General features: G+C 37.8%; 1 protein-coding gene across 2 annotated transcripts in view; it reads left to right on the plus strand.

Annotated features, from left to right (window-relative positions):
* Positions 1–16,302, plus strand: part of alox5.S (arachidonate 5-lipoxygenase S homeolog) — a 47,157-nt gene extending 30,855 nt beyond the window's left edge. Inside the window, exons 7-15 of one of the 2 annotated variants that reach the window (XM_041571086.1) lie at positions 1,333–1,479; positions 2,525–2,728; positions 4,002–4,088; positions 4,180–4,358; positions 6,186–6,307; positions 7,095–7,195; positions 9,305–9,475; positions 10,117–10,312; positions 15,982–16,302. In XM_041571086.1, coding sequence (XP_041427020.1) covers positions 1,333–1,479; positions 2,525–2,728; positions 4,002–4,088; positions 4,180–4,358; positions 6,186–6,307; positions 7,095–7,195; positions 9,305–9,475; positions 10,117–10,296 — 1,191 coding nt within the window. In that variant the 3' untranslated portion in view covers positions 10,297–10,312; positions 15,982–16,302. Of the gene's footprint in view, positions 1–1,332; positions 1,480–2,524; positions 2,729–4,001; positions 4,089–4,179; positions 4,359–6,185; positions 6,308–7,094; positions 7,196–9,304; positions 9,476–10,116; positions 10,619–15,981 lie in introns of those variants that run through there. The other variant, XM_041571085.1, reaches the window with a different exon arrangement.
* The last annotated feature ends 3,595 nt before the right edge of the window (positions 16,303–19,897 follow it).

A 19,897-nucleotide genomic window follows, 5' to 3' on the forward strand; every position in this document is an offset into this window, starting at 1 on the left:
TCAATGGATTAAAATCCTTCAAATCGTTCGATTCGAAGGATTTAATCGTATGATCGAACGTTTTTTACTTCGATCGAACAAATTGCGGTAAATCCTTCAACTTCGATATTCAAAGTCAAAGGATTTAACTTCGATGGTCGAATATGGTCGGCCCATAGTAAATGTGCCTGAGTGTACAAAGTTTCAGGAAAGCTACTTTACTACTTTACTTACCCTATATGGTAACATTTTAATTTGTAGCTTTCCCATGTGCAAAATCCACTTTTGATTGGATTACCACCAATAATGTTTAAAGGACAGTTAACCATACCATGTAATAACCCCTAAATAGTGATACCTAACATATGGAAAACAACCCCTGCAAATTCTACTAGACAAGTTCTCAAGTTAGAGCAGTCCAACTGGTTATCTTTTCACTTGCCTCTAAATTTAGGGGCATATTTATCAAGGGTTGAATTCCGAATTGAAAAAACTTCAAAATTCGAATTCAAAAAGACCAACCAGAATTAAGTCAAAGTCTTTTTTTGCTCGAATAGATCCATTTCAATCTAATAGGTTCGTATTCGGCCGAATTGGAATTGTTCAAATCGAAGGAATAGCGCAATTGATCGAATTCGATTCGAAGTTTTGCCCACAAGAAACTTTGGTTTTTCAAAGTCCACCAATTGACCCCATTGACTCCAAAAGGGTTCTAGGAGGCCCCCCATAGGCTAAAACAGCAATTTGCCAGGATTTAGAAGCCGAATGGTCGAATTTTTGAAGCGACAATACATGATAAATTTTCGATATTTTAATTTTCAATTTTTTTTCAAATTCAAATGGAATTTTTTCCTTTCGAAAATTCACCTCAACCTTTGATAAATCTGCCTCTTAGTATCTCACAATACCAAGTCCAAAATAATATAAAGACTACACAACGTACAACATATTTATCAATTTTATCATTTGAATCTTCATACCCTAAGTCTACTAGAAAATAATGTAAACAATAAATAAACTCATTGAGCTGGTTTTGAGTCAAATGAGGACTAATTATATCTTAGTTTGGATCAAGTACAAGGTACAGTTTTATTATTACAAATTTGTCTATATTTTGTGTGCATATTTTTTACCGCGCTTTAGTAAACAGACCTCATGTTCAAATTAAACGAGCTGCAGCCCTTACAGATGTTTGTGACTTATCTGGGTAAAAACATCACCACCAAATTTAAACATTATGGTCTACCCCATAGAATCTTTGGCTATATCAGCTTCCGGTGTTATATTTTAAAAGCATCAATATATCATACAAATTTGTAGCCAGATTTTATGGCATATTCTTTATTTCTACAGAAGGGAAATATTTTTATTGTTGATTACCATCTTCTGGATGGCATCTCTGCCAACAAAACTGACCCCTGCACAATGCAATACATTGCCGCTCCCATCTGTTTGTTATACAAGAATCTGGAAAACAAGATTGTCCCAATTGCAATACAGGTATTATTTTCATATGTTTTTAAAGAACCAGGAATATATTATGCTCTACAATGTTGGATCTAGTATGAGACAATAACATGTCAAGGTACAATGAAATGAGTATCCTGTGTAAATAGGCTTGATGCTGGGAAACCCTAGAGCTAATGCCAGGTCCAGGATGGTAGCCCTATAGTTCCCACTGTTGCCGCAGTGGGGTTGTATAAATATAAATAGGTGGCCCAGACTTTTGCCCAGTGAATCGGACACAAATGTTATTTGATTTTATGTGCACTCCAAAACCAAAGCATTTTGATGCTTTAAGCAAAATACGATGGCTCTGTGAGGCTACCGTTTTATTGTTATTATTACTTTTTATTAATTACTGTATCTTTCTGTTTAAGCCCTCACCTATTCATCTTCTAGTCTCTCACTTAGACCGCTGCCTGGTTGCTAAGGTAAAACTAGCAATCAGATGCCTTTTAAAATATCCAATTGGAGCAAAATAATCCACAAATAAAAAATGAAGAACAATTGCAAATTGTCTCTCGAATATTACGGTACTCTCTATATGAAAGCTAATTTAAAGGGGAACAGCTCCTTTAAAAATAAACCCTGCTGAGTATAACACAGAGCCTTAAATTAATCTTATGCAGCAATAAATAAACTCTAATTATGGATGAGCAAATGTTTTTATTCAATACAGATTTGCTGTGAAACTCGCAGTAGACGTTTGCTAGAAATACTCTGAAGCAAGATGGTCAAATTACATAATAAATTTAGTCAGGCATACTGCCCTTTTAACATTTTCTTGAAAACACCCTAGTAATGTCCATTAGGCAATTTGTCACTGGGCGACTAATCTCCCCAAGTAGTCACGTCTGCCACCAGCCTAATATCTTCATATAGTCATATTCATCTGATAATTATAATATTTATCTTAAATGATAATGGTCAAGACAATGGAATATTACAATTATTTTAGTATAGCATAAATGCACTCAAAATATTAAAGTTTGTTCGTGTTTAAATGATCATTCTATGTAATTAGCTTTTCTATTCTTTATAGCTAAATCAAGAGCCTGGACCAGAAAACCCAATATTTCTGCCATCAGATGCACATTATGACTGGTTATTAGCTAAAATATGGGTGCGTTCATCTGACTTCCATGTGCACCAAACTATAAGCCACCTCTTGAGGTCTCATCTTCTTTCAGAGGTTTTCGCAATTGCATTGTATCGGCAGTTGCCTGCTGTTCACCCTGTTTTTAAGGTAGGGCTTTAGTCCAAGCTAAACAGATCATGAAACATGTGAATTTGTTCATTAAAGAGTGGATTTTGACAGGGGCACAAGAAAATATGAGATGAGAAGAAGGAAGGATGAGGATCTGAATAAGTTTAGAAGGAGTAGAGTACAGATAGGTTCTAAGCAAAGGGAGAGGGTAACAAGAGCAAAGAAAAGTTGTTATTTTGTGGGGCCCAGGGTTTGGGGAGACATCACCTATAGTTAGTAAAAGCAGGAAAAGGAGTAAAGGTGGCCATACATGCTACAATTACGATTTTTCTTATAACCATTGGTCGTACCTGAAAGGTAAAGGGAAATTCATCATATTCATAGTGTAAAACTAAATGTGCTTGGAAGTTGACCAAACGAAGGAGGGAATATGCATCCAGTATGCGTGTAGATCCAGGCACACGTGCACCTGACCTCTCTATGCCAGGTTGGGTTTGGCGCGCATCAGTGACTTTCCAGCCTAAACAAACCCAACCCAGTGTAGAGAGCATGTGTGGGTGCACAGAAGTGGGAGTAGCCTAGGGGGGTCCTGTGGAAAGTGTAGCCTAGAGGCCTCATCCAGCACTGTTACAATGGAAACGTAGGCGCCTGACACTAACCTTATGAATGTTTCATCCATGAGATTCATTTATTCCATTTTTATTAAATAATTTTTTATACTTAATCATGACTGTTTCTTAACTGCTTTCTTAAATTAGGGTGAATGTTCTCTTCCTTAACTTTGAAGTAGACATTCCCTAGCAATTTAGCTAACCTTTTGTTTATATAACGCTGTACAGAAATGCTCTCAAACCCCATTAGCCTGCGGATGTCAAATTATTTTACAATGGCTGCTTTATATCTTGCTACATATGCACACATTTTTCATAAAAAATATAAATTTTCTCGTGGTGCTGCAATCCAAAATAATAGAGTGTAAGGTAGACTTTAACTTTGTGCAATCAAAATTCCCTATGTGGTGTTCTAAAGTCCATTGCACCATCTGTAAACAATCAGTCTTATCTTGTTTTGTGAAGCATTGTGTGTTACCTCCTGCTATGAAGTGTTTTTCAATGTCCAATGTTGCAGTCTAGACAATTAGTGAGAAATGATATATCCCTGCATGGAATAGATTAGTCTTCAGCTTGAAATGGGAGAATAAAGAGTGGAACAAACAGTAGCATGTTACAAAACAGGACAGGAGAAGGCAAATGCCATATTAATGTAAAAGCATTTAAAGTGCAAATGTTTAGTTCCCCTTTTCTTTTTTCAGCTCCTAATACACCATGTGCGTTTCACTATTGCCATCAATACAAAAGCTCGGGAGCAACTCATCTGTGAATGTGGTCTGTTTGATAAGGTTTGTCTCCTACCTACTTCTGGGATTGCAATGAAGTGTATTCATCATTTATTATTATTTTTTTCCAATCACTGTATGATTTTCTTTGCAGGCAAATGCCACTGGGGGTGGAGGGCATGTGGAGCTGCTGCTACGTGCAATGAAGTATTTTACATATGAATCCCTTTGCTTACCTGAAGCAATCCAAATGAGGGGAATGGAAAATACAGAAGAGATTCCATATTATTTCTATAGAGATGATGGCTTAAAGGTTTGGGAAGCAACACAAAAGTAAGGAAAAACATGGTGGTTTTAACTTGTAGCTTGCTGCACAGAACCCCTAAACTAGGAATGCAACGAATCCATTTTGGATTCGGCCGAACCACCGAATCCTTCATGCATATGCAAATTAGGGGTGGAAAGGGGAAAACATTTTTACTTCCTTGTTTACGCAATTTCCCCGCCCCTTATTTGCATATGCAAATTAGGATTCGGATACGGTTCGGCTGGGCAGAATCCCGAATCCTCCTGAAAAAGGCCGAATCCTGGATTCGTTGCATCCCTACCCTAAACCCTCAGCAAAGTAATGCAATCCCCCACACATTTCACACAAATGATTGGGCTCTTAAGTACTCCCTATTCTTACTCAAGCATTCAGTCTTTAGGCTTTAAATTAATCCAGCAGTCTAGGGAATTAATTACTATCCTTCCAGCTTTAAAGAAGCACCAGTAATGTGTGCTTTCAAGCTTCTAATGAGCAGCAAATCTGATAGCACAGTATGGTATAAGAGAGCAAAGAATTAACTAAGCTTTTCTAGTCTGATTTTACATCTGTCCAAGTTTAGGTAACTGCTAACATATGTGTCAATATTCTTACTGAAAAACAGTAACATTTCTGACTATACCTGGATTTGCCCTGTCAATGCCTCAGTCCACTTTAAAGGATTTGTTCTGAACATATTTCTTGCCCGTTCATGAAAAATTTATTTTTTATTTCATGAGCTAAACAAATGAAACTGGAAAACTGGAAAGGACGCCATGTTCTTGTGAGGTCAATAATAACCTCCTTCCTTCACCTTTTTGTGAAGGTTCTCGTTCATCCAGGTCATGGTATATCTATAGTAATAAGTCAAATCTTGCTGCTTGCTAGTCATATAATTGGCTTTCTCAATTCAGAATGACCCCGGCCGGCCTGGTCTGGGTCAGAGACCTCATGGAGGTAAGGTGTTTATTGATTGATTGATTGTAGTAGCATAATTGGAGCTAATAAAGACCCAATACCAAAACATAAGAGGAGTAAAATGATGTATGCAGTGCAGTGAGGAGTGCTTGAACTGGGCTGTGGGACAAACCAAACAACCATTACACAAACATATGACACAGCACAGAAGAGCCAGGTCCTCTGGTTAGGACTCAGCCGTGTACCTACACTTAAAGCAAAAAGGACACACGTTTGAAGTCTCCCAGGTTCACATTCTGGACAGGGAGGAGGATTGGTTCAAAAAGGGGGTCAAAGAAGCCATATATGTGAAAATTGAAAAAAACAAGGTCAGTAAAATACAATGCTGCTTTGGCTCCTCTCCCTGGATGGTTTAATAATGCCACATAGCTCCAATCATACTACTACAATCAACACCGTACCTCCATGAGGTCTCTGACCCCATGCTGATCTTACTAAATAGATTATGCTGACTGGAGTAAGATTCCAGGGTATATAACCACAAATATTGGGTACAGGTCATTATGAATTGAGAAAGCTAGTCATGTGACTAGCGAAACATTAAAAAAAAACATCAAGTCCAGTTGAGCTGACTTATTACTATAGGTTTAGCAAGAGTCCATCATGCAGGTGGATTATCTGTGCTCTAAAATCATCTACCTCGTAAGGACCAGACATGGAGTAGCTTCAATTTTCCTGTTTATCCTGTAAGTCCTATTCATTGAACTTTACTTTACTATATGCCCATATTTCACGGTCAAGTGTCTAGAGCAGCTGTCTCACAGTTAGTTTCTGTCAGTTGCTAACTCTGAATCCTGTTTGGAAAAAAATGCTGTATAAATATTATTATTATTTTTAGACATAACAGTTTTCTGTACATATTCACTCATTTCCTACAGCTTTGTGAGAGATGTGGTGAACATTTACTATGCAAGTGACCAGATTGTGTGTGAGGATGAAGAACTTCAAGCTTTTGTGAAGGATGTTTTTGTGTATGGACTTCGGGACAATAAAGAGTCAGGTAAAGACCAATTTAAAATTAACCCAATGTATTTAAAAATGTAAATGGGGGTAGGAAAGTAAGCAAGTCATCCAAAGCATTTGCACCAAGAAATGTTTTGTTCCCACTAGGCACAACACATGAATTACTACTTCTGTAGGGCTCTAGTCCTTACTAATTCTTATTTTATATATAGGTTATATATATAGTTTTATATTTTTTATTAAAATTGTGTACTGCTTCTTTGTACCCAAATGAAAATTACAAACTATTCCCTCACTCTAAGAGGTTAAACAAATACAGAGTTTGAATATGGAATCATCCTCATCCAGAACAAATTCCCCAGTTCTTAGATATCTGGTCATCCTGGGAACTTTCTACAATCTAAAGATGGGCAGAGATTCAAAAAGAAAAATTACTAAATCTTGATAGGAATAATAGATACTGTATTTGCACCAATCCTAGTTCATTTTGACTTTTTATTTACTGTTCAGTTCCCCTGCCTTATATTCCCTCTCTTCCCCTTTACCATCCTTGTCCCTTTATTTTCTGCCATATAAAATCCCATAAAATCTTAATGTTTTTGTTGTATTTTCTGTACATAATAAAGATAATTATTCTTTTGATGCCAGTTTAAAAGAGGGAATAGAAAACAAAATGAAAATGCTAAATAAATGCAAAATTGCACTGCTGTCACACCAAAAATATTTTTCTATATTGCTTCTTAATAGGAACTACACAATAATGTGCCTTTGCAAAGTTCTGTATACACAAAATTAATAAAACAAATATTTTCTACTCTATCTAGGATTTCCCAAAGTTATTAAGACCAAAGACAAATTAATTGAATATCTGACATTAGTGATATTCACTGCATCCGGACAGCATGCAGCTGTGAATTTTGGGCAGGTATATCAATGGTTTTTAATTATTTCCAACAATATTTATCAAATAGCAAATCAAGTGGTCGACTGTGGAAAATGTCAGTAGATATGTCAGCACAGTAGTGTGTCTGTTGGTTGCACTTTCCTGTTTACACAAATTGATGAGACTTAGGGGGTTATTTAACAAAGTCTGAATTCATCTCAATATTTTGTGCTACAAACTTCGATCATATCTGCTCAGGTTTTTTACAATTATTTATTATTAAATTTTCCCCAAAATTTGCTTTGCTGGAAAAAAAAATCAGATTTTCAAGTTTTTTTTCAGATTTTCAAGTTTTTTGTTGTTTTTTTGGAATTTTCACATGAAAACTTCGGGGTATTGCACAAAACCCAGCACACATCAAAAAATCATTGGCTCCCATTGACTTATATGCAACCTCGACAGGTCTGAGATGCCGAATTTTCAAATTGATTTTTAATAAATTAAAAAAATATCATGATTTTTTAAAAGTCAGATTTTATATAAAAAAATCACAAATTTTTCAGGATTTTTGCATTCGGAGTTTAGTACACAACCCCCTTAGGGTCTGTATGGAACATTTTGCTTTGGTTTTATTATACTTCCTGGTCATTGCAACTTCCTCTTATAGTATTACTGCTGTCAATAGTATCCAGTTATACATCTCAGCTAAGCAAAGAATACAATATACTCCTGGTTGGAACAAACTGGGGGGTCCGTTTACTTAAGTGCGGTAAATCTGACTTTAAGTTTCCGCATGTTATCGCTGAGAATATTTTTCCGCCAGAATATTCGCAGCAACTAAGTTTACTAAACAGCGATGCGCTCAGAAGTCATTGCGATCACTTGCGGTAACTACGTTAAGGAACCAGCTTACGTTAGCGGTAATTTTAGCGAGTTGCGAATTTTCTGGCGACAAATTAAGTTTTTGCGAATATTTATGCTATAAAATAGTCTTGTTTTATGGCGGTTATTATGGCAATTTTTACTGTGACATTTATGGCCAGAAATGCATCTTCAAAACTCATAAACTTTATTGACTGATGATTATACCATCCAACAACTTTACCAGAGTAACACCAATCAAACATGTCTGCATCATATAAACTCTTCTGCCAACAGAATCATAGGAACAAGAAATGATACCAGTCAATCTCTTTGCTTCATAGAAATGTACAGTTTAATGTAGCCAATCACAATGAAACCAAAAAAGTGTAGAGGCTGACGGATCCTTGGACTGTGATGCCGCTGCCAATAATACGCCCCTGAGCTGAAACTGCTGCTGTTGCAACAGATAGAAGCAGAAACCAAAACATCCTGTCAGCAATAGCTACAGATCTCTCTCCTGTCAGAATGATGGGTAAAAAAAAAAAAGTATTATGGGATATTTCTGGCGAAAAAATACTTTTACGCCACTACATAGGTGGTGGTAAAATGTCGCGAATATTCTTGCGTAAATTTTTTCTTTTGCACATTTCGCTGTTTAGTAAACCAGGCGTTAATGTGTACGTAGCGTTATTTTCAGCGAATACGATAACTGGCGAAAACATATTTTTGCGCAAGAAAATGCGTAAATTTATATTTACCGCAGGTTAGTAAACTGGCGAAAACATATTTGGCGACAAATTTGTCTATTTTTTGTGGGGTGAGGATTTAGGATTTCCATACTTCACCAGCCTGGAATAAAAACAGGTTTTTATTTGCTCAAAACATTGACTCCAGAAACTATTACTAGTCAATAGGGTTGTCCAATGGCATTTTCCCATTTCTAAGGGTGGGGAACATACTGTGCTAGGTATGTTACTCATGGCATATAAACAATTTGAAACTGATGGAGACATGCTTTAAAAAATTCTTCCTTTAAAAATCTTTGCCCCCAGGCTTGGAGGCAAGTTTTGGTTGCATAAAAACCTACAGTCTCCTGTAGACTGCCAGTCCACAAAGGGGCTACCAATAGTCAATCACAGCCCTTATTTGGCACCACCCAGGAACAGTTTTCATGCTTGTGTTGCTCCCCAACTTTTTTTTACATCTGAATGTTACTCACAGGTGAAAACGGTTGGGAACCTCTGCTATAAATAATCTGTTATACATGTAATGCTTTGTATCCTACAGTATGACTGGTGTTCATGGATTCCAAATTCCCCTCCTACAATGCGTCAGCCTCCACCCACTGAGAAGGGTGTTGTCACAATTGAGTTTATTATTGAAAGCCTGCCAGACAGAGGGCGCTCTTGCTGGCACCTTGGAGCTGTGTGGGCATTAAGTCAGTTCCAGGATAATGAGGTGAGTTACACCAGGCCAAAACACAATTTATAAATACTAGTACAGAAATATAGGCATGTATATTTATAGGGGGGTTAACCCTCAAAAAATCTCATGTGTTATTGCTTCCCAGGCACTTGTAAGTAGTGATGAGCAAAATATTTCAACAAGCAAGGATTCATGGTGCAAAGGTTTTTCTTGAAACCACAACAGAATTTCCCTGTGAACATTTTCACAATGAAAAAACTCATTGACTACAATATATATTTAAAAAGTTGCAAGAAAAAAATGCACACTTACTCCAACCTACTTTGCAATACAAAAAAACTGGCAATTGACTCTAATTTATTTTGCATAAAAAAAGTTGCAGCCAAAAAAACGCCACTGACTTCAACGCATTTTGAGCGGAAAAAACACCGTGAGAAATGGCTTCAGCAAAGCGAAAAGGGACAGATTAGCTTATCACTACTTATAAGGCAGTTGTTACTGTTCTTCCACACATCAGTTATTCATTTGTGAAGGTGCAAATAAGTAAGGAATGATCACTGGTAAACTAAACCCCAATCATGATTTTACAAGTACATTGCTTATACATACTTGTAGTGCTAAAATGGCATTTGCTTCCCATAACTGCTCACATTTTGCTGCCTGTTGTTATCTAGATATTTCTCGGTTACTACCCAGATGAACATTTTGTTGAGAAATCAGTTAAGGAAGCGATGGTGAAATTCAGAAAGAATCTTGAGGAAATCACCAGTTTCATCCAAGACCGGAACAAGAACAAGAAGCTGCCCTATTATTATGTCTCGCCAGACAGGATCCCAAATAGCGTTGCTGTCTAAGTAAAGATGTAAAATTGTATGTCAATCATATTTTCTTTCAATAGTTTTTTTATTGTTTTAACATTTTAAGAAGAATAAGTAGTTATAACAGTTATGTTAAGTTAAGTATTTACTTAGAGAAAAGGAATGAAGAGAGAGAGAGAAGAGTAGAGATGGAACCGGTCCTGTCTCAATCCAGTGGACCGACCGATTAAAGTGAATCATATTTCAGGGAAAGATATGAGTGTAAAACCAGACATCCAATGACATCTACAAAGATATTTTTGAAACCATTGGAAATAGAAGTATATGTCTGTATAATAAAGCATATAAATAGCATATATATATATATATATATAAAGCAGTGTTGTTTCCTCTATATTTAATCATATGCATTTTAAGTAGATTGCTATGATGTATCCCCAAACCCCCAGCAAAGTAAATATCTGGGGCCCTTACCATTTCTGGGGCCCTGGGTGTGGGTGAATATGGGCAGCGCATGGGGTAGTAGACCGACAAGTGCAGCCAAGAAGGAAGGATAGTGGAACTCCTGGGGTCAAATTTACTAAAGGGTGAATTTTTGCCTATGAAGGCTTTGCCACACTTTGTGCCATTTTGCTAGCCGTTAATTCGCTACCACTACGCTAATTCACTTAAATGCGAAGTTGTGTCTCGGCAGCTAAATGCTGGCGAACAGTGTCGGACTGGCCCTCCGGGATACCAGGAAAAGTGGGCCAAGGTGTCAGTTGGCCCTAATGCTAGACATTTAGCATATTTCATGGCCATTCCCAATTTCTATGAGAACAAAGAGGCTAAATATATGGAATAATAGATTATAGTATGTAAACGAAAGAGACTAGGAGAATAGAGGTTGTATGAGGGGAGGAAGAATAATAGTACTGAGAGTGGGCCCCTGGTCTAAAATTAATTGGTTGGTCCCTAGTCAAAGGTTTTTGGGTGGGACCCTGGTGTCCCAGTCTGACACTGCTGGCGAAGTTTTGGTTTCGTAATTTTGTCAGCGCAAGCAATTCATAGCGAACTTTTGCTAACGTTTGTTTTTCTGCCTAGCAAAACTTTGTTAGTTCACTTACGCTTAGGTCAATTTGAATAGGGCGGGTACATATAGGTCATATGGACGTCTTTATTAAAGATGTTGGTGCAAATGCTTGAAGTGGCCACTTATTATTAAAAATGTCCAAGGAAGTGAAATAAAGGCAAAATAGATGCTCTAATGCCCTAGACATGGGCCTGCCCTAAAACAAATGTGGCATGCCCCTCAAATGGTTAAAAAAAAGTTTAAAAATTTTTTTTTTATAGTAACAACTTTAAGACAATCCCAATTTAAAATATGAAAAAATGCCATAGTTTTTTCTTTAATTTTTATGACTCTTCGGTATACAGGATATGATGTCACTGACATAAGCATGAGGAGGATGTAGCTTCATCTTATCAGTTCGTCAGGTCTAAGCTGGAGAAGGAAACTCCTGGCGAAAGGGGTAACGTAATGGAAAATTTGCACTTTAATGAATTCACCTGAGCGAAAATGTGCCTGGCGAAAGGGTGCAAAACTTTGCTAGCGATGTACTCGTTCGCTAGCGAATTGTCCTCTACTTGGCGATGTCCCTGTGGATGGGATTACTGGCAAAGTTTCTCAAGCGACGGCCACTTCACCCTTTAGTAAATCTGCCCCCCGGGATTTTACCTAGCCCCCCTCTCTCCCCAGTGGTCCTATAGCCACAAAGACTGCACACCTATAGTCAAGAAACTGATTATCAGTATCTATTGATTTATATAGGAACCACACAAATGTTAGCGAGTTCTGTGCTTGTTTTTGTTCTGCGGAATTCTCGAGAAACCATATACAATATTGTGGTTTCCATAAATAGTGACATGTAATAAGAACCATCACTTTTAGGGCTACTCTGTGGGTATTGTGAATATGATATCTAGATATGTTATCTATGGAGAAGCAAAAACCCACGAACAGCATGGGCGTACATCAGCAATTAAGCAACGTTCTCTTTGCACAACCATTTCGAAACGTCTAAGTAACTGACAATTTGTGGGAACTTTTTTCTTAGCGTAGATATTCAAGTGCTTAAACTGCTAACACAGATTCTAACCTGAACCAGTGCAGTTACTCATACCAACCAAATGTCTGATACAACTGAAATACTGATTAAATTCTATTGGTAACTGCCTAGATAGAAGGAACTCTGGGAAGAAAACCAAGTATCACTCCTATAATTCAATTTTAATGGGATACCCTTCTAGGTTCACCCAATGCAGTTTAAAGAGTGTTTGTTCTCCAGCTCTGTAGTTAGAGGAAGTTTAAGCCCACAATAAATAATGTAGTGCAGTGTTTAGTAATAAAATTACACAACCCAATCACTCCTGGCTACTATGTAGATGGGTACTCGCAGAGTATTGTGGATTAAACTATACACAGATTGCAGGCTGGTTAAAGACGTGTATAATTTAATCCACAATAATTTCACAATTGTCGTTACCTACAAGTGATTTGGGTGCATTGGTCACTGGAACTATATTTTATACTCTATCCAAGAAGTTCATCGTGTATTTTTGGTGAGGAACACAAACATTTTCTTTTTGCTTGGGTGCTATATCTTTAGTACTAAATACTGCACTATATTACATTATAGTATATTACACCTGTTATCCATAATACCTAAGACATAGCGTTTTCCTGATAAGGGATCTTCTTATAATTTAAATCACCATACCTTACTAAAAATCAATTAAACATAAAATAAATCCCAGCTTCCAACTGGGGTGGCCGCAAACTGTAACCTAAAGGTGGCGGATAATTTTAAGTATCTAGGGATAACGGTGCACAAAGATCCGACATTATTTTTGCAGCATAATTTGCACTCCTTACTCCATAAATTCAAAGACACACTTGCACACTGGACCAAACTCCCTCTCACGCTAATATGCAGAATAAATATATGCAAAATGATTTTTCTTCCTAAATTTCTTTATGTACTGAGTAATACCCCCTGCCACATACCCAAGAAAGCCTTGCATGATTTAGACCGAACACAATCTGAATTTATTTGGGGGAACAAAACACCCACTCTGTCCAGAGCCACTCTCAATGCTCCTCACGGTCAGCTGGGACTGACCTCTCCCAATTATGAGCTCTATTATCTTGCCTCCCAGGCCTCACATGCGGCCGGTTGGAAAGTGTTTGACGCTGACAACCCGGCATCCATAATAGAGGCACTCTATCTTACTTCTGTGGAAAGCCTACACAACGCTTTATATAGGACTCGAAGGGATCTTGGCCCTTTGTTACCTGTAATGGATGCCACTAAGAGAGCCTGGGATGCTATTGTGCAAATCACTAAAGCAGATACCAGTCTTTCTCCAGATTCACCTTTATGGGGTAATAGTAATTATCCACACTTAGCCACATTCTCAGAGGTGGGAACATGGAATAAATTTGGTCTAAAGCGGCTATCACAAGTATACGCTGATGGAACTCTTCGCACACTGCCTGACTTTTGCCAGATCCTCTCTCTGCCTGATCTGTCCGAATTCCGTTATAACCAGATTAGCCACCTCTGCTCCGCGCAATTCCCAACTCCTCCTCAGCACCTGCAATACACAGGGATGGAAACTTTAATTTCTCAACCCGCCAGGATCAAGCTCCTATCCAATACATATAGGCACTTAATTTCCAATAGATATGATCCTCGACCCAGGGTGAAATATAAGTGGGAGAGTAGTGGGGTTCATGTCGACCCAGATGATTGGGAAGAAATTATAGATAACCTATATATCCCATTAGTAAGTGTAAGAGACAAGCTCATACAGTTTAAGATAGTACATCAAACGTACCTCACCCCTCAGAAACTATTTACTATGGGAAAAGTAGCCTCACCCAGCTGTCTGAGATGTGGTGCTCCTGTAGCTACTTTCATACATTTAATGTGGGATTGCCCAGTGATACTCGGATTTTGGAGGGCAATTTTGAACTTCATGGCTACCGAACTGCAACTTCCCCAGATACTTAACCCTGCTACTTGTCTTCTGGGTCTCCTTGACTCCGTGATACCTAGAGTAAACACTAGATGCCTGATGAGGTTGCTCCTCTTTTACGCAAAGAAGGTCGTTGCCCTGCACTGGATGGGCCCATCGCCACCATCTCTGAGTAGATGGATTGGACTGGTTAATTCGCAACTGGAACTGTACAAGCTCACGTACTTGGCACGTGGATGCCCACAGAAGTTTGAGAATATTTGGAACCCTTGGCTCGAGTCGCCAGCCACCTCGGCCATCTATTGATGGATACTTTTTCAGCCGTCTGCCCTTCTCCCCACTTTCCCCTTCTTTTCTTTCCTTTCTAACTTGCTTTTCTTCCTTCTAATTTTCTGTTGTTAAAATTCAATAAAAATTAACCTTTAAAAAAAAAAAACATAAAATAAATCCAGTAGGATTGTTTGGCCTCCAATAGGAATAAATTATATCTAAGTTAGGATTAAGTACAAGGTACTGTTTTATTATCACAGAGAAAACTCTTTTTCAGCTTGCTATTGTGGGTCACATGGGAAGATCAACAGGTTGTGACTTTAAAAGGACATTAGGCGACAATTATTAAATTTCTGTGGAACATAAGCCTGGTATGTGTTCTGGGGGTTTGTTAGCATTTGAAAGTTATTGTTAGGGACCCCTAAAGTGTTTAATTGTGTGCTGGGGGTGCTGTGTTATCCACAGGGGAATATGAGGCATATGGTTTTAAGGGTATGTCTTAATATTACTTAACTGTTTTCACATATGAGTGACATCCCTGCAGTGAGCACCAACCATTTGTTTTTTTTTTGGTGTGCTATTAATGTGAACATGGACTTGTGGTAACATGGGTGTGGTTTAAAGTGGGTGTGGTCTAAAACAGGGAATGGCTAACACTGGCTTTCATTATGGGCCCTCCACCATGTAGACCAGAAAATGTACCATTCTACCATAGAAGTTGGACAGCACTGTGCTAAAAAAAAGCTTCTGAAAGTCAGAACAGACTCGCATTGCCTGTTGATTTTGGGACTGTTCAGGTCTATCCAGGTGCTTTGATAATTGTACATGTGCTGGAGGGAGCACATATGTCAAATAAAACATGCCTCAGTAGCTGAAGCAGACTGGCACATCCAGGAAAGTTATATTTGTACTCTTTATAAACATTCCCTGGCATCTCAAACACACTGGCACATCCAGATTCTATTCTATAGAAACATGCCCAAGTATTTTAGATGGGCATATCCAAGCAAAGCTTGCTTCTACTCTTTATAAACATACTCTTGTATCTCAAACAGACTGGCACATCGAGGCAAAATTCTTTTCTCCACAAACAAAATACATTGAGAAACATCTTTTGTTCTTACAACCCTGATGTGTTGCATGTAGAGGCAAAGTGAGACTCTTAACAGTAAGAAAAAGCTCAGCTAATGCATATTTTTTTTTCTGACAGTCCAAGCGCAATAATGACACATCGTATAGAAAATATAGCTCATTGTTATTTGCTAGTTCTTTTATGTCAAGGACTGACTGAAGACTGGTATTTCTCTACTCTTTTTTTCTTTGTAAAATTGACAGTAAAACTACTGTTTTTATTTTCCAGGTTCCATGCTGATACATTGACTAATAAAAAGCCTGAGCTTTGCTAATAACATGTTTGTTCTTTTTTTCTAGATAAAACAAGTAACAAAAATAGAATGAAATCAAACCTCTTGGGAAATCATATGAAAGTATACGTGCTATCATAGTCATTGGATGCACTTCAGAAACAACAGGCAATGTTAGGTACAGACAGACAAAAAGACTTCCTCCAATGTCACCTTGAGTTTTGGTGAGGTGTAAGCAGGGGCCCTATGGGGGGGGGTATACGGGTGGTATGTTGAAGAATGGGAGCACAGACTGCTGCAACAGGGATGGGACTTTCTGAGAAAAGGCATCTTTGGGACTAAAGGTGGCCATAGACACAAAGATCCGCTCGTTTGGCGACATCGCCAAACAAGCCGATCTTTCCCCGATATGCCACTAACGGGCATGGCTATATCGAGGGTAATCTGAACGTTCGGCATTATGGACGAAAAATCGGATTACGATGAGAGCACAATGGGCTCCAACGGGACGGTCGGGACAAAATCAAACATGTCCGATCGACTAACCGACTGATCTCCGCCGGACGAAAAATGTCTGGCCTCTCCACACACGGTCCGAAAATCGTACGGATCGTAGGATCCTTGCGTCTATGGCCACCTTAAGAGAGCTTGGTCATGTGGAAATATGGGGGCTCCATGATTTCTGATTTCCATAAAAAAAGATCAATGCACTAGAGACCCCCCCTTGAAGCAATATAGGTGGTTCTTCACAGTGAGGTTGTGCAATGCCCTGAAGGTGATGTTGTGACAGCTGATTCTATTATTGTCTTTAAGAGTAGCTTGGATTATTTCTTGGGCAAGAATAATATCAAAGGCTACTGTGATACCAAAATCCACAATTACTATAAATATTGGTATATATAGTCTATGTATGTGAGTGTATTGTATGTATGTGCACTGGGTTTCATTTGTAAGGGTTGAACTTGGTGGACTTTGGTCTCTTTTCAATCCAATTTAACTATGTAATATTAACTTAATACAAAAAATTTGTGCCTAAGGATTTTATTCTTCATATGTGGCAGGTGAAAGGTCTACTGCAGACAGGGCAATATTCTCAAAGCTCTTTATTCTACATTTCTAAAAACTGAAAAAACATGGTGGACAATTAGACTGAAAATCAGCCTGTGTTACTTTACAAAAAAAAAAAAAATCAGCTCATGTATAATAGTCCTGTCCTCTCAGGTTCCAAGCCCAACCCTATCTGATATGTATATTATCATTTACTGTATTTGTAATGTGTCAACATATTCTGCATATATTGTTCATTAATAGTGATGAGAGAATCTGTCTTGTTTCGCTTCAGTGGAAAATTAACGAAACTGTGTAAAAATTTGCCAAACATTTTTGTTGCAATATTTTGTTGCGCAAAATTTTTGTAGCAAACTGCATTAGAGTCTATAGGTATTTTTATTTATATATTTTTTTCATGGCACCTTTTTGCTTTGGGGCTACCAGTAAAAATTGGGAGGGCAAAACCACAATAATTTTTCGCTGCTACACACATGCCCTACATTGGACCTAACCAGTATACTATCCACTATGCTACAACTGCTTTTTGAATAGAAAAAAGGTCCCACGTTGCCAATTGCTTAAAAATGTGTCTGTGATCTTTGACATTACCTCTGGTAGACTGGTAATGATATCTACTACTACTGTACTGTTTCTATTTTTGCACATGATACTAAATTGTGCAGAACTATAGGTTCCATGCAGGATGCTTCCACTTTGCAGAGTGATTTGTCTAAGTTGGAAAACTGGGCAGCAAACTGGAAAATGAGGTTCAATGTTGATAAATGCAAGGTTATGCACTTTGGCAAAAATAATATAAATGCAAGTTATACACTAAAGGGCAGTGTGTTGGGAGTTTCCTTAAATGAGAAGGATTTTGGTTTTTTTTTGTAGATAACAAGTTGTCTAATTCTGGGAAGTGTCATTCTGTGGCTACTAAGAAATAAAGTTCTGTCTTGCATTAAAAAGGGCATTAACTCAGGGGATAGAAACATAATTTTGCCTCACCTAGAGTACGAAGTGCATCTTTGGACTCCTGTCCTTAAAAGGGATATAAATGAGCTGGAGAGAGTGCAGAGACTAAGTGCAACTAAATTGGTTAGAGGGACGGAAGACTTAAATTATGAGGGCAGACTGTCAAGGTTGGGGTTGTTTTCTCTGGAAAAAAAAGTACATTAGAGGACATTATAGACAAATAGCAGGGGACCTTTTTACCCATAAAGAGGATCACCGTACCAGAGGCCACCCCTTCAGACTAGAGATCAGAAGCAACGTAGGTGGTTCTTCATAGTCAGGACAGTGAGGTTGTGATGCTGATTCTGTTAATTCCTTTAAGAGTGGCTTGGATGATTTCTTGGACAGACATAATATCAAAGGCTATTGTGATACTAAACTCTATAGTTAGTATAGATATGGGTATCTATAATTTATGTGAAAGTAGGGAGGGGTGTGTGTATGGATGCTGGGTTTTCATTTGGAGGGGTTGAACTTGATGGACTTTGTCCTTTTTTAACCCGATTTAACTATGTTACTATGTAACTATGTAACTAGCATAGTAATTTACATAACAATGAAGAACCTTTGACAATATACAGTATAGTATATATATATATATATATATATATATATGTATATATATATATATGCATATAGATATGGGTTACATTTATTTATATATACATACTCATATTAAACTGCAGATATTGAGATGGCAATAGCCTTCAATATTATGCTTGTCCGAAAAGTCATCCAAGCCACTCCTAAATGCATTAATAGAATCACAGCATCTCTCAAGGGAATTGGAAAACTGTTTTCAACACTCAATATGGCCACTATTACTATTAGGCAATGCTGTTTCTTCTATGCAGTGCTTCGGCTCTTCCAAGACTTTTTAAATAAAATTCTTCTTGACTTCCTTTAATCCTCATCTACCTTGATGATATCTAGATTTAATATTTTATCAAGAGAACATCTTACAATGAAACACTACTTTTTTATTAATGTCTCATAAGGAATCATCTGTATGCCAAGCCTGAAAGGGTTCCTATAACCAAACTGAGATCTCATTTTTAAATATTATTTTTTCTGGGGCTTTCAAAAGTATGAAGCTAAAGTGGCTGCAGTTTTGAACAGGCTTGTTCCTTGTGAGGATTAAATTAAATGGAGTTACTAACTCTTACTGCAGTTTTAAGAGTTTTTCTCATATGGTTGCCCTTATTACTATGCTCATAAAAGAGGTCTAACATTGTGGTACAAGCAGAGAAGCTCAGGGATAGAAGGAACCTGAGAGGAGCAACACTGTGAAAGCCTTGTACTCTGAAGACTCTACTCTTGCTAGAAAGTACTAATGTTGTCTATAACCAGTACTCCTGCTTGTATCTTCTTGAATAAAATCAAGGAAATAACTATTTTAAATACTGAATTGAGTGAATGAATTGTACCATCTTGAAGTAACATCTGATATTACATTCCAACGAATAAGCAGATAACTGTAATTTAAAGAACTGCCGGCATTCAAGTTATTAAAAGGTCAGTTCAGTGTGTGTATGTTAAAAGGCAGTGTTTTGCAGGACACAATAGGAAAAGGGCATCTTTCTCAATGCAAATGTGGCTTGAACTAATTGTATTTATTAGTCCCATGATGTAGGAAAACAATATTTCTAGAATAAAAGAGTAGCTAGAGGAATACCAGAAGGGGATGGTAGTGGAGACCAGTAGGTGCTATATCTGGGTTAGTGCCTTTGCAGAAAAGTAGCTATTGAAGTTCCAAATGTGCTGTATGGTCAATGCGTGGATAAGAAAACCTCTTCACAGTATCCCAAAGTGTGAGCAGGCTTGCTGGATCAGGCCATTCATTGATGACAGGGGGTAACCACAGGTGGTGGGGTGATTCTGGCCAGCCTGACATGCAGTGTTTAGCCCACAAGCGGGTCAGG

The sequence above is a fragment of the Xenopus laevis genome, chromosome 7S (assembly GCF_017654675.1).
Source record: "Xenopus laevis strain J_2021 chromosome 7S, Xenopus_laevis_v10.1, whole genome shotgun sequence".
Lineage (NCBI taxonomy): Eukaryota > Metazoa > Chordata > Amphibia > Anura > Pipidae > Xenopus > Xenopus laevis.